This window comes from Grampus griseus, assembly GCF_964374135.1.
Source record: "Grampus griseus genome assembly, chromosome: 11".
Classification (NCBI taxonomy): Eukaryota; Metazoa; Chordata; class Mammalia; order Artiodactyla; family Delphinidae; genus Grampus; species Grampus griseus.
In genome coordinates this window covers 6,318,990-6,333,018 of record NC_139005.1, presented here as the reverse complement: position 1 = coordinate 6,333,018, position 14,029 = coordinate 6,318,990, and the positions used below count along the sequence as shown (strand labels likewise).

The following is a 14,029-nucleotide window of genomic DNA, read 5'->3' as shown; positions in this document are numbered from 1 at the left end:
TCAGTTGACGCCAGTGAAGCAAGCCCGTGACAGCCTCAGTGTCTCACAAACCCGGTCAGACACGAGAGTATCAAAATGTCTCTTTATTGGAAAAACGAACAACTGTTCCTAACACTCCAGGCCGCCGCCTCCGCAGCCAGTTCCTCAAGCCTCCCCTGGCCCATCCAGGCCTGGTTCCCACCAGGCCTACCCGAGGGGCTGCTCCCGCGCAGTCACCGTTGCCCAGGTGCCCGTCACAGAGTCTGGGAGGCGGGCTGTGATGAATTCCTAGGCCTGGGGCAAGAGAAGGCGTCCTCTGTCTCCGGAAGAGGGGGTGTGGGCCCCCCCAACTGGGAGTCTCCTCGGTCTTGGAGCCAGCATCTTTGGTCTCCTGGAGGAAGAGGACAGAAGCCAATCCTCTGGGCCCCCTGCACTACCACTGCTGCCTCTGCCCCACCTGAAGTGCTAGCTGCCACGCTTCCCTGGTCTCATAGCCTCAGTCTCTTCCTGCCTCCTTCTGCCCTCCTTTCTTCCTTCTGTCCTGTTATTCTTAGCTTTGCTCTTTAGTGCAGGATCTTCCTCTTCTGCCTTCTGTAGGCCCAGCTGCCATCCTCATACACCACGGCCCCCAACCCCGCCCCCCCCATGCCCCAGACCCAGCATTTCCCATCAGGTGTGGCTGCCCAGCCCACAGCCACCTCTCTGCCTGCCACCCCATTCATACTGCTTACTCCTCAGGCCTCCTGATGTATCTCCTAAGCCTCCCTCAGCTCCTCCCAGGCTCTTCTGGTTCTTTCTCCTCACCTGTGACTCCTAACCCAGGTCTCCCCAGGGGTTCTCCTTGCCTCTGCCTCCCTCACCCACCTCCTCCTACAGCAACTTCCCTTCCCGTCCGCCAGGCCCTTGGCCTCCTCTTCTGGCCTCCCTGCCCCCTTCCTTACTGTCCTTGGAGGCTAGGGGAACTGCGAGATCGATGACTGGTCCAGTTCCAATTCGGGCTCGGGCTCGGCCTCCTCCTTCACCCTCTGCCGGATCTCATCAGCCTCAGCCCTCTCCTCCTCCTCGTAGAAGTCCTTGTCCAGGCGCTCGAGATGCGCCACCTGCACCAGGGCCTCCCGGCGGTAGTCGTTCTCGTCCGTACACGGGTTGTCCAGCAGCACCAAGGCTCGCAGCTTGGGCAGGTTCCGCAGCTTGGCGAGCTCCCCCAGGTCAGCCACCATGTTGCCCCTGCCGGTGTGGGGGGAGGTGTTCACGAGAGAACGATGGGCTTCGGAGGCCAGCTACCAGGTATGGGCACTCGGGGGAGTCTCCCACTGGGCTCCGGTTTCTCTAGAAACATGGCCTCTGTGGACTGGCCTGCCACGCACTGCCAGATTTGCTGCAGAGACGCTGGGTAACCCTACTCCTGTCCTGTTCCGCCCTTCAGGGAATCCCTAGGCGCCACTGTCTATTCTGTAATGTGTCATATTTATCTTTTTGGAGCAGCAGAGCTAGGTATCAGCCCTGTCTTGTAGTTGGGGAGTAGGGGGGAATCTCCTTTGTAGGGACAGATTTCTGTGTCATCACACCTAACCAAAGGTTAGAAGGCAGGACCGAGCCAGTGGAGAAGGAAATGGGCTCTAGGGTCATGGAGATGGTGCTGTCTTGGTGCTCCCACAGGAAGGAGCCTGGCGCTGGGGATGGGTCGGGGCCTCCGAGCCTGAAGGATAAGCTTCCTCCCCTCAAGTACCTCATTGTAGGATACTGTGTATTGTTTTCATGCTCTTGCCTCACGCCTCAGAGGCTGGACTGTCCTTGCTTGCAGGTCTTTGGCCCCAGGGGCACCTCCCAGTCACTGAGACAACCCCTCTGCCCAACACTTAGTTCTAAACATCCCTGGTAAATAGCCACTGAGGAAGGTCCATTATCCCTGTCTAGACCATTAACAGGAAAACCATACCCCCTGCACCCTACCAGACCAAGGGGGCAGAGCTAATTAGCAAGAGATCGCTCCAGCAGTCAAAGCAGGACTTTGGGCTTCAAGGTACAACCACCACTCCCTACATGGAGACGCTTTTTCCACTGCCAGAATCGAGGATTTGTCTTTGCTGACGAAAGAGGCAATTTCCTTACGTCTTTGCTTAAAGATACACACATAAAATCCTCCATCCGACAAGAGTTGCTGCAAGAGAATCGCCCCTGATCCTCAGTGCCTTTCCATCTAGAGATTTTCTTTTAAATACTCTTCTCACCTCAGATCTGAGCACGGGGACTTACCTGGTGGCGCAGTGGTTAAGAATCCGTCTGCCAATTCAGGGGACACGGGTTCGAGCCCTGGTCCGGGAAGATCCCACATGCCGCGGAGCAACTAAGCCCGTGCGCCACAACTACTGAGCCTGCGTCCTAGAGCCCGCGAGCCACAACTACTGAGCCCGCGTGCCACAACTACTGAAGCCAGCGTGCCTAGAGCCTGTGCTCCGCAACAAGAGAAGCCACCGCAATGAGAAACCCGTGCACCGCAATGAAGAGTAGCCCCTGCTCACCGCAACTAGAGAAAGCCTGTGCAGCAACGAAGACCCAACGCAGCCAAAAATAAATAAATCAATAAATTTATGGAAAACAAAACAAATCTGAGCATGTCTTGTGTTTTATAGCAGTATGGGGCCCATTACAGGTGGGGCTCAGGAGAAGAGAGGCAGGAAACTGGAAGGGGAATTGGGGCTCAGGAGATGGAGAAGGGCAGTGGAAACTTATATGGGATGGAGCCAGACTGTGAGTCCCTGAGAACAGGGACCATCTCTGATTCCTTCAGATGGTTCCCGGAACACAGCACAAGGCCTGGCACGTAGTACGTTCTCAATATGTGGGTTGAATGAATAGGGTTCAGGGGTCTCAGGCTACAAAGGTCTCAGTGCTGTAATTAGGACTGATGCAGAAGAAAGTAAGGACAGGACGGGGGAGGATCAGGACGGAGGATGAGGTGAGAATCTGGGGGTGGTCTAGAACCGGGGGATTGGGACCAGGGAGAAACATAGGGGCAAAGGTGGCTCCTGGTCAAGGGTAGAGGCACGGGGGGCCTGGAGGGGGCTCCTACCTTAGGTTGAGGTACTGCAGTGATTCCATTTCCTTGGAGAAGCCACTCAGAGTTTCAATCTGGTTGTCTCGAAGATGCAAGGTAGTGAGATTGCTTAGGCTTTCCAAGCCTTCCACCTTCTTCAACAGGTTCTGGGCCTAGACCCCAGGATACAGTAGATCGATTGGGAGAGGGGAGCAAGGAGAGGGAAGGAAATCAGAAAGGGATGCAGCAAAAGGGCAAATCTAAGAGGTAGAGAGGGTACAGGAGGGGAGTGGAGGTGGGTAGAGACCCGCGTAGAGAGTGAAGAATCCAGAAGAAGCTGCCAACCCAGAGACAGCTCAGCAGTGACTCCTACTGCCCATCCCAGCACGGCCACCTCTGATTAAGGAGGAGATGCTTCAGCCCACCGCCCGCGCCAAGAGCCTCACTGCTCCACTGAGGAGAAATGGCTTCAGCTCCATCCTGGAATGAGGCGACTCAAGAGTCTAAAAGCCTAGACACATAAGTGGCCTCCTTAGCCTGATCTGAACCTCAGTTATGCACAAGGTGCTGCTACCTGTATCAAAGCAAACTGTCTCTGTATTATCCACACATCGTGTATTATCAGCCCTGCGAGGTGCTGAGCACCTTGTCTGTTTTGACTCTGAATCCACACAGCATCTGGCACCGAGTAAGCACTCAGGAAATGATACCAATTATGATGATGATGAAGTAAGTAGGCGAGTCTACTAGAACCGGGCATCCTGGCCCCCAGGACAGCGCCCCCTTCCCGGCACCAACCACCCTCTGACCCAGTGAGCTACCAGGAAGAGGTTCTTCAGCTTAGGAAGGTTGATTCCCACGGTGCTGTTCAGCTGGTTCCCCCGAAGCTCCAGTGTGTGCAGGCTCATCAGCTTCTGGGGGTCCAGACCTGTCACCATGTGGATGTGGTTCCCTGAGAAGGAGGGTGTCAAGAGTTCAAAGGGCCACTTCAAATGTTCAGCAGTAGAGCCTGAATTTGGGGAGCCTCTGCATCATCTTCTCTAATGCCAGGTGATACGAAGAGGGACAGCTCCAGACTTAAGGGCTGCGGAGCCCTGGACAGTGGTCTGGCAAGTCCAAGGGCCCGACGGATGTGCCCACCTAAGTCTTTGAGGAGTGAATGAAGGGTGCCCAGCAATCTATATGGCTAACTCCCTCTCCTCCTTCAAGTCTTTGCTCCAATGTCAACTTCCCAATGACATTTGTCCTAACCAACCTGTTTGAAATCGCCACCCCTGCTCCCCCCTTTTCCTTTACCCTGATTTTTTCCATAGCACTTATCTCCTTTTAACATGCTTTATAAATTTACTTATTTTTTTAAATTTTTATTTATTTATTTTTGGCCGTGTTGGGTCTTTTGTTACTGCGCACAGGCTTTCTCTAGTTGCAGTGAGCGGGCTTCTCACTGCGGTGGCTTCTCTTGTTGCGGATCACAGGCTCTAGGTGCGCGGGCATCAGTAGTTGCGGCGCACGGGCTCAGGAGTTGTGGCTCGCGGGCTTAGTTGCTCCGCAGCATGTGGGATCTTCCTGGACCAGGGCTCGAACCTGTGTCCCCTGCATTGGCAGGCGGATTCTTAACCACTGCGCGGGTCTTGGCCCCCAGGGAAGTCCCTAAATTTACTTATTTATTGTGATCATTGGGACTTCCCTGGTGGTCCAGTGGCTAAGACTCCATCCTTCCACTGCAGGGGATACGGGTTTGATCCCTGCTTGGGGAACTAAGATCCCACATCCCATTTTTTGGCAGTGCAGCCAAAAATTAAAAATAAAATACTGATCACTGATAATTGCCTGCCTCCCTTGACTACAATGTAAGCTACAGGAGAAGAGGGATTTTCTTTGTTTTGTTCACTGCTACATCTCCAGCACACAGAACTGTCATCGTGAACCATCGTGAATGAGTGAATGAATGAATGCAGATTGCTGTGTGGCACAGCCAAGGACCACACTGCCCACTTATGTCGGCCCCAGGCGAGGAAGGAATCTTGTGAGGCCCATCCCAAGGCCCCACCTTTGAGATCCAGGCTGGCCAGACGAGGATGAGAGATGCCCTCAGTGTCGGTGATCTGGTTATAGGCAAAGCTGGCGATCTGCAGGTAGGGCAGTTCGCTCAACCGGGCACTCCGCAGCCTGTTGCCGTCAGCCTTGAGCCAGAGCAGGTGGGTGAGGCAATTGAGTGGGGACAAGTCTGTCAAGTGGTTTCTGGAAACATCCACAAAGCGCAGATGGATGTAGGAACGCAGCAAGTGGATGTCTGTCAGATCCCTAGGAGATGGTAGAGGCCAGGGTCAGGGTTAAGAATCCAGCAAGGACTATCAGAGGTACTAAAGCAGAGGGCAGTGTGAAGATGGCTTAGAGTGGAAAGGAGAGGGGCTGACAGAAGGGAGGGCTGGGGAGGGGGAAGAGAAGGTAGGTGGGTTCTCAACGGTGGGCAGGGACCTTGTGTCTGTGAAGGGCCGAGAAGCGACACTCTGAAAGACTAGTGAGGTAGTCCAACAGGAATCTCCACCCCCATCCCATACCCTCACAGCCTCCAATTGCCCAGGCCAGCTCTGACACAGGGAGTCACAGCGTCCTGAAAAGTAGACTCTATCCTTCCCTCCTCGCTGGTCCAGGATGCCAGATATCCAACCTCAGCCGAAACACCCAGGATGGAGGCTGAGAAAGGACACTGGGTCCCACATCCTCAGACCTCTCCTGGTCCCCCATGAACACACCTGTCTTTAACCACCAGCTTGACGTAAGCATGGGCCAGTCCATTACCCGTCTTGCAGAGCGCAGAAAGCCCTTCCTTCATCATGTCCTCTGTGAGGGGCGTGGACATCCACTGCAGGAGGAAGCGGACTCAGGCATCCCTTTCTCCCCAGCCCTTAATCCCGGCCCCTCTGTTTCCAAGCTCTCACTTCCTCAGAGTCTTCTCCCTCTTTCCTGTGGTCCTCCCACTCCTCTGTCTCCTTCTCGTCGTCTTCCCTTTCCAGACCATCCAGGTTTGACTCAAAGTCTTCCAGATCATCTTCATCTGACATTTTTCTTCCCTGCTGAAGGCTCTGGAGTCAAATCCAGCTAGGTCCCGGCCCTGAGAAAGAAGGTCTCCTCAGCGTCTGCCAACGCTCCCTCCCTCACCTCCATGAATGGGTACCCCTCTCATCACCCTATCACCCCAGACCTCCTGCCAGCGATGCTTCTTTCCTCATCCCTGTGAACATCTCATTTTGACTCCCAACCTCCACTTCATACTTCCCACCAAGGACCCCTCTCACTTGGATGCCTTCCCAGACCCCCAAGACATTTCCTGCCCTTCTCAGGGGCTCCAACTCCTCCAGCAGCTCGGTGTCCAGCTTCCTAGACTTCCCTCTCTTTAGTTCTCCCCACTTCTGCCTTAAGCCACGTTCTCCTCCAAACCTCCCTACTGCCCCTTCCCATCCCCTTCCATCTCTATAACCCCTGCTCTACTCCTCTCTTCTAACTCTCCCACGCCGCGTAGACCCATTTCCCTGTCCCCTCTGGGACACCAGCCTGACACGCAGCCTCCAACCCTCCCACTCAATCAATCCTCCTTTGCAAAGGGGCGCAGACCCTGGTTCTGCTCAACTAGAAGCTCTACTGGAGAGGTCTTGGCCCCAGAGGGAAGGACTGTTTGGTAGAGGGCAAGGGAGAAGGAGTTGTGTACTGCTGTTATGGCAACGGGGGGGGCCGGGCACTCGCCTTCCGCAGCTGGCAGCCGTTGAGAGAAGAGCTGCGAATAACCGAACTGAAAATCCGCCGCGAAGCAAGTAGACCGGTAGTTGCCTGGTTACGAGCCCAATTTCCCAGTCCTAGGAACCCGAATGAAGGGCGGTAATTGGCCCGCTGAAAAAGCCAGTGGGCGTGGCTTAGTAGAGCTGAGGGGCGGGACAGGGGCGGGCTAGCCATTGCATCATGCGAGACCTTAAAGGAACCGGACAACCTCAATGCAGAAGTACTGTGAATTCAAAAGAAACTCATTCCCTGAAGCAAAAGGTGGGGAAGAAGGGCAAGAAATACCAAGTGGTGGGTGGCGCAGTGGTTAAGAATCCACCTGACAATGCAGGGGGCACGGGTTTGAGCCCTGGTCCAGGGAAATCCTACGTTCCGTGCACCACAGCTACTGAGCCTGCCCTCTAGACCCCGCGAGCCATAACTACTGAAACCTAAGTACCACAACTACTGAAGCCTGCGCGCCTAGAGTCGGTGCTCCCAACAAAAGAAGCCACCGCAATGAGAAGCCCGCACACCCAACAAGAGTAGCCCCCTCTCACCACAACTAGAGAAAGCCCATGCGCAGCAACGAAGACCCACTGCAGCCAAAATAAGTAAATAAATAAACTCATAAAAAAAAAAAAAAGAGGGGGCTTCCCTGGTGGCGCAGTGGTGGGGAATCTGCCTGCTAATGCAGGGGACACGGGTTCGAGCCCTGGTCTGGGAAGATCCCACATGCCGCGGAGTAACTGGGCCCGTGAGCCACAACTACTGAGCCTGCACATCTGGAGCTCCGCAACAAGAGAGGCCGCGATAGTGAGAGGCCCGCACACCGTGATGAAGAGTGGCCCCCACTTGCCACAACTAGACAAAGTCCTGGCACAGAAACAAAGACCCAACACAGCAAAAGTAAATAAAATAAATTAAGACCTCATGATGGGACAAGGAGAGGCTCAGGGACTATAAAGAGAAAAAAAAAATAGAAAGGAAAGAAATACGTACCAAGTGGTATTTGGTCTGGTTCCCCCACCAATAATTATTGGTCCCACCCAATAATTATTTTTAGGTAGACCTCTGGCAGGTGGCTTCCTGGAGTGGAAGGAGCCCAGGCCCGATGTATCTTAAGACCTGGATTGTTGGGAATTCCCTGGCCGTCCAGTGGTTAGGACTCAGCACTTTCACTGCTGTGGCCTGGGTTCGAACCCTGGTCAGGGAACTAAGATCCCACAAGTTACGCAGCGAAGCCAAAAAAAAAAAAAAAAGCCTGTTTTGGAGTCTTGACAGATCTGTAATTCGCTAGCAAGTTACCTAAGACCCCACTTTCTCATCTATAAAATAAGTTTAACTATACCAGCTGACAGGGATGGAGTAAGAGTGTGATGTATGCTGAAGCACTGTATCGATTGCTAAACCCAGCTTGGGACCATTTCCATCCTCATCTTTTGATGCAAACCTTCTGTGGGATATAAAGGGAGAAAATCCAGCAGGAGCCCACTAAAATAATCCTCATCCGGCACTGTCATATAAATAATCAACAAGAATTGGTACAGCCACACCCAGGCACTCAAGCCTGTGTGACTTGTTGAAGGAGATGGAAAAGAGAGGTTGAGATGCAACAAATATTTCTGGAGGGACATTGTGCCAGATATTTCTGCCAGACATTGTGTGAGATGCCTTTGCGAGTGCTATTGAATCTCCACATCAGTCCTGTGGGATAGATATTTGGGAGAAGAGGAAATTAAGGCTTAGCAAAGCTAATATTCCTGCATGGGGGAAGGGGGATATTACCAATCCTGTAGAATCTAATGTAAATAAAACAATTAGGTCACAAGGTAACATGTCATGTGATTAATTGTTAACGTTTGCGTTACAGACTATACAACAGGAAAAGTGGTCTGATGACAGATGTGTTGAGTTGAAAATCGGGAAATACTACCTCCTGCCTTGTCTGGCTTGGCTAATATCGTTCACAGACAAATCTGTTCACTTGGTATCATGGAACTAGCTGGGGTTTTAAAGTCAGAGAGAGCAGGTTCCAAACGCACTCCACCACTTAATAGCTGCGTGTTCCTCAGCAGGTTATATCATTTTACTGAGGTTTCATTCTCACATTTTTGAAATGGGGATAAACATGTCCACCTCAAAAGACTGCTGGACACTTAAAAGAGTGTGAGTTACCGCCTTCACTTAGTTAACCCTCGTAAACATCTCCCACCCACCCCTTGCCTGTTTCCTCGGTCCTGGGGTTGTTGTGAGGAATAAAAAAGAGTAAATAGGGGACTTCCCTGGTGGCGCAGTGGTTAAGAATACGCCTGCCAATGCAGGGACACGGGTTCGAGCCCTGGTTCAGGAAGATCCCACATGCCATGGAGCAACTAAGCCCATGCACCACAACTACTGAGCCTGCGAGCTACAACTACTGAATTCCACGTGCCTAGAGCCCATACTCTGCAACAAGAGAAGTCACTGCAATGAGAAACCCGCTTACCGCAACAAAGAGTAGCCCCCGCTCACAGCAACTAGAGAAAGCCTGTGCGCAGCAACGACGACCCAATGTAGCCAAAAATAAATAAATTAATTAATTAATGGGGAAAAAAAAGAGTAGATAGGAAAGCTTTCTGAAGGGCTAGAAGTGCTTTGCAAAGGAGTTATCACATTGCTGGAGTGTGGAGAAGGGGAACATCCAGGTGGTTTGAGGTAGTCAGAGAGAAAGGATGTGATTTTCTTCCTTGGCGCAGAGGAAAGGGAGGGATCATTTAGCATGCTTTTGTTAAGCACTTACTCTCTGCCCAGATGCACTGGCTGGGCACTCAAGGACAGTAAAACACAGGCCTTGTCTTCAGGGGGCTTACAGTCGAGGGATAGGGTTAGTGGACAAGTAATTCAATATAATGAGAAATATGTTATAATAATGAAACCCAGCACTTACAGGGCTTTTACGAAGTGCCAGGGGATAATCTTGTTGAAATTTTTTTTTTTTTTTCTTTTTGGTACGTGGGAGCCAGGGGATAATCTTATAATACACATGTGCACATAATATCACATGTTCAGGGCAGAGACTCTAGACAGAAGAGGCGCCGGTGTTAAGTCTTGGAGGAGAAAGAGCTCAGTGTCAGTGGAAGGAAGGCAGGGGTTCTGCTGGAGGGAGCGGAGGTGCACTCAGGGGCATGAGGGAGGAGCAACAGACGGTTGGACTTTATCCCAAAAGCTGTAAGGAGACGCTGGAGATTTTATTTTGTTTTGTTGACAAGGACTGAATCGATGCCGTGTAATGAGAGCTAGAAACTCCACGTCCTTCTCAGTGACATCCTTCCCCCAGTGCCTGGTCTAGAGAACATCTCCTTCGATTACAAAAGTACTATTTAATTAAAATAAAAATGCAAATAGGGCTTCCTTGGTGGCGCAGTGGTTGAGAGTCCGCCTGCCGATGCAGGGGACACGGGTTCGTGCGCCGGTCCGGGAAGATCCCACATGCTGCGGAGCAGCTGGGCCCGTGAGCCATGGCCACTGAGCCTGCGCGTCTGGAGCCTGTGCTCCGCAACGGGAGAGGCCACAACAGTGAGAGGCCCGCGTACCGCAAAAAAAAAAAAAAAACGCAATAGTAGAGATGTGTGTATAGAGGAACATAAAAGTCCATGATCCCCCTCAGCACCACTCTCATTAATATATAGATTTTTAAAAGACAAAAATGGTATCCATCATACATACATCTGGATTATTTTCATTTAACAATATGTCTTAGACATCTTTCATATTACTAAACATTTATCTACCTCTTTGTTTATAGTTTTCTAAGTCTTCCATTATATAGCTATATGGTAATTTTTTAACTGTTTTCTGTTGAGGAGTATTAACCTTTTTTTTTTTTTAATTTTATTTATTTGTGGCTGTGTTGGGTCTTTGTTTCTGTGCGTGGGCTTTCTCTAGTTGCGGCGAGCGGGGGTCACTCTTCATCGTGGTGCGCGGGCCTCTCACTGTCGCGGCCTCTCTTGTTGTGGAGCACAAGCTCCAGACGCGCAGGCTCATTACTTGTGGCTCACGGGCCTAGTTGCTCCGCGGCATGTGGGATCTTCCCAGACCAGGGCTCGAAACTGTGTCCCCTGAATTGGCAGGCAGATTCTCAACCACTGCGCCAGCAGGGAAGCCCGAGGTGTATTAACTTTAAAGAAAATTATCAACATTATAAACAATCCTGCAATAGAAATCCTCATAGATATATCTTTGCTCTTCGGTGTGAGTACTCTGTAGCAGTACTTCTAAAATTTTACTGTGCATAGGAATTGCCTGAGGAGCTCATTAAAATGTAGATTCCGACCCCTTAAAGTGATACCAATTCTGCTGGTCCGTGGACCGCATTTTGAGTAACATGGCTCTGTGGAATACATTCTTAGGAGGTGCAGTTTCTGGTTCAAAGTGTATGTACTTATCTTTACCAGTCTTAATAGACTGAAAAATAGATATGTCGATATTATTTTTTTCAGGGAGGTTAGTTTATTATGGCATTTTTAAAGTTATAATTAACATGCAATATTATATTCGTTTCAGGTATGCAACATAGTGATTTGATGTTTTTATGCATTATGAAATGACCACCCCAATAAGACGAGTTACCATCTGTCAGCATACAAAGTTGTACAATATTGACTATATTCCCTATGTGTACATTATATCCTCATGATTTATTTTATAGCTGGAAGTTTGTACCTCTCAATCCCCTTCATCTGTTTTACCCATCCCTCCATCCCCTGCCCCTCTGGCAACTACCAGTTTTTTCTCTGTATCTATGAGTCAGCTTCTGTTTTGGTTCTTCATTTGTTTTGGTTTTTAGATTCCACATAAAATTGAAATCATGTGGTATTGTTTTTCTCTGTCTGACTTAGCGTAATATCCCCTAAGTCCATCCATGTTGCCACAAATGGAAGATTTCATTCTTTTTTATGGCCAAGTAATATTCCACTACACACAGACACACACACACACACACACACAGACACACACACACATCTTCTTTATCCATTCATCTATGGATGGACACTTACGTTACTTCCATATCTACCTATTGTAAATAGTGCTGCAATGAACACAGGGGTGCACATATCATTTGAATTGGTACTTTTGTTTTCTTCAGATAAATACCTAGAAGTGGAATTGCTGAATCATATGGTAGTTCTATTTTTAATTTTTTTGAGGAATCTCCATACTGTTCTCCATAGTGGCTGCACCAATTTACATTCCCACCAACAGTGTGTGAGGATTCCCTTTTCTCCACATCCTCACCAACATTTGTTTTTCTTGTCTTTTTAATAATAGCTATTATCAAATAACCAGAAAATTATTTTAATTTGCATTTTTGATTGTTGGTGAGGGTTTTTTTTATGTGTCTATGTATTTGTATTTATTTTACAAAATGCCTTTTCATGTCCTTCTTCATGTTCCTGCTAAGTCATTAGTTTTTAAAATTGATTCATAGGAGCTTTATATGATCTGAATATTAACTGTGGTGGAAACAGCCAGTTTCTTACCTGATATTCATTCTTCCCGTCTTTCTCACCAACAGAACTGTTTTTAAACAGTTTATATAAATGAAGTTATACAACATGTGGTCCTTTGCGTCTGGCTTCTTTCACTTAGCATTATGTTTTCAAAGTTCATCTGTGTTGTAGCATGTATCAGTAGTTCATCCCTCTTAATTGCTGAACAATATTCCATTGTATGGTTTATACCACATTTTTTTTATTTCTTCATTCGTCAGTTGAGAGACATTTTGTTCTTTCCATTTTTTGGCTATTACGAATAATGCTACTATGAACGTTCATGTACAAATTTTTGTGTGGCCGAATATTTCCATTTCCATTTCCAAATAGTATCAATAAAAATATAATACTTTTAGTATCAAGATATTGAATTCTATACAGTAATGAATGGATTCCAAAGGAGGACATGATTCTTTGCCGTGTGGAGATTTCATTCTAAAATACTCACAGTTTCAACATATTCATTTATTCAACTATGAATATTGAGTGCTTACTAGGTACCAGGCACTTTGCTAGGAGCCTGAAATAAAATGTTACAAATAGAACCAGACCTCATATATTTCAACTAGTTTATTGGCAATTTTTTCCTTACAAGTGGAATTGTAAGTGGATCATATGGTAACTCTATATTTATCTTTTGAGAAACTGCCAGACTGTCTTCCAAAGGGCTGCCCCACATTACATTTCCACCAGCAGTGTTTGAGGATTCTAATTTCTCCGTATCCTGCCCAACATTTGATATTACCTGTTTTTGATTATAGCTGTCCTCGTGGATATGAAGTGGTATTTCATTGTGGTTTTGATTTGCATTTCCCTGATGGCTAAAGATGGTAAGCATCTTTTTTTGTTTTCATTGGCCATTTGTATATCTTCTTTGAGGAACTGTCTGTTTAAACTCTTAGCTTATTTTTTAATTGAATTTTTTTGTCTTCTCATTCTTGAGCTAACAGAACTTTTATATTATTGGGGCAACACTGTGCCCAGCTTTAAAATATATATATATTTCTCAACCTCCATTCACTGCTGATACGTCAGTTAGTGAAACTTCTAGAATGTCCCTTTTTCCTCCTCCCCTTTGTCTTACTTCCTCTGTAAAGTAGAAATGTGATGGCAGGAGTTCCAGCAACCACATGGGGCTGTGAGATGACCCAGAGAATATGAGCCACATGCTAAGATGCCAGAACGTAAGTAGAAAGCAGCCTATGATACAGAAAATATCATGAAGCTATCATATCACCACTGAACTGCCTGTCTCCAGACTTATTTTATATAAAGGGAAAAACTGGTTAAGCCTTTGGGTTTGGGGGATCTATGTTGTAGCCAAATGCAATTCTTAGTTGATTATAACAAATTATCTCAAAACTTAGTAGCTTAAAACATTTATTATCTCAGTTTCTGTGAATCAGGAATCTAAAAGTATCTTAGCTTGGGCTACAGTTATCTGATGGATTGACTGGGCCTGGAGATGGTTCAGTGACATGGCTGTTAGCAGGACTGTTCCCTGCCATATGGGCTTCTCCACAGGACTGCTTGAGTGTGCTCACAATTAGGCAGCTGGCTTCCTCCAGGAGAGAAGGAGACCATGGTGGAAGCCACTGTGCCTTTTAGTCACACAGATCACTTCCACTTTATTCTATTTTTAGCAGCTAGTCACTAAGTGCAGCCCACACTTAAGTAGAGGGAAAATAGGCTCCACCTCTTGAAGAGAAGAGTATCAAAGAAT

General features: G+C 48.4%; 1 protein-coding gene across 1 annotated transcript; it reads right to left on the bottom strand.

Moving 5' to 3' along the window:
• Positions 1-932: 932 nt before the first annotated feature.
• LRRC23 (leucine rich repeat containing 23) lies at positions 933-6,081 on the bottom strand (the record flags this gene model as incomplete). The annotated part of the gene is made up of 6 exons (XM_082665222.1): positions 933-1,206; positions 3,053-3,189; positions 3,838-3,968; positions 5,067-5,320; positions 5,773-5,882; positions 5,959-6,081. 6 exons carry the CDS (start codon positions 6,079-6,081, stop codon positions 933-935), a joined length of 1,029 nt encoding a protein of 342 aa, XP_082521348.1.
• Between the last annotated feature and the right edge of the window lie 7,948 nt (positions 6,082-14,029).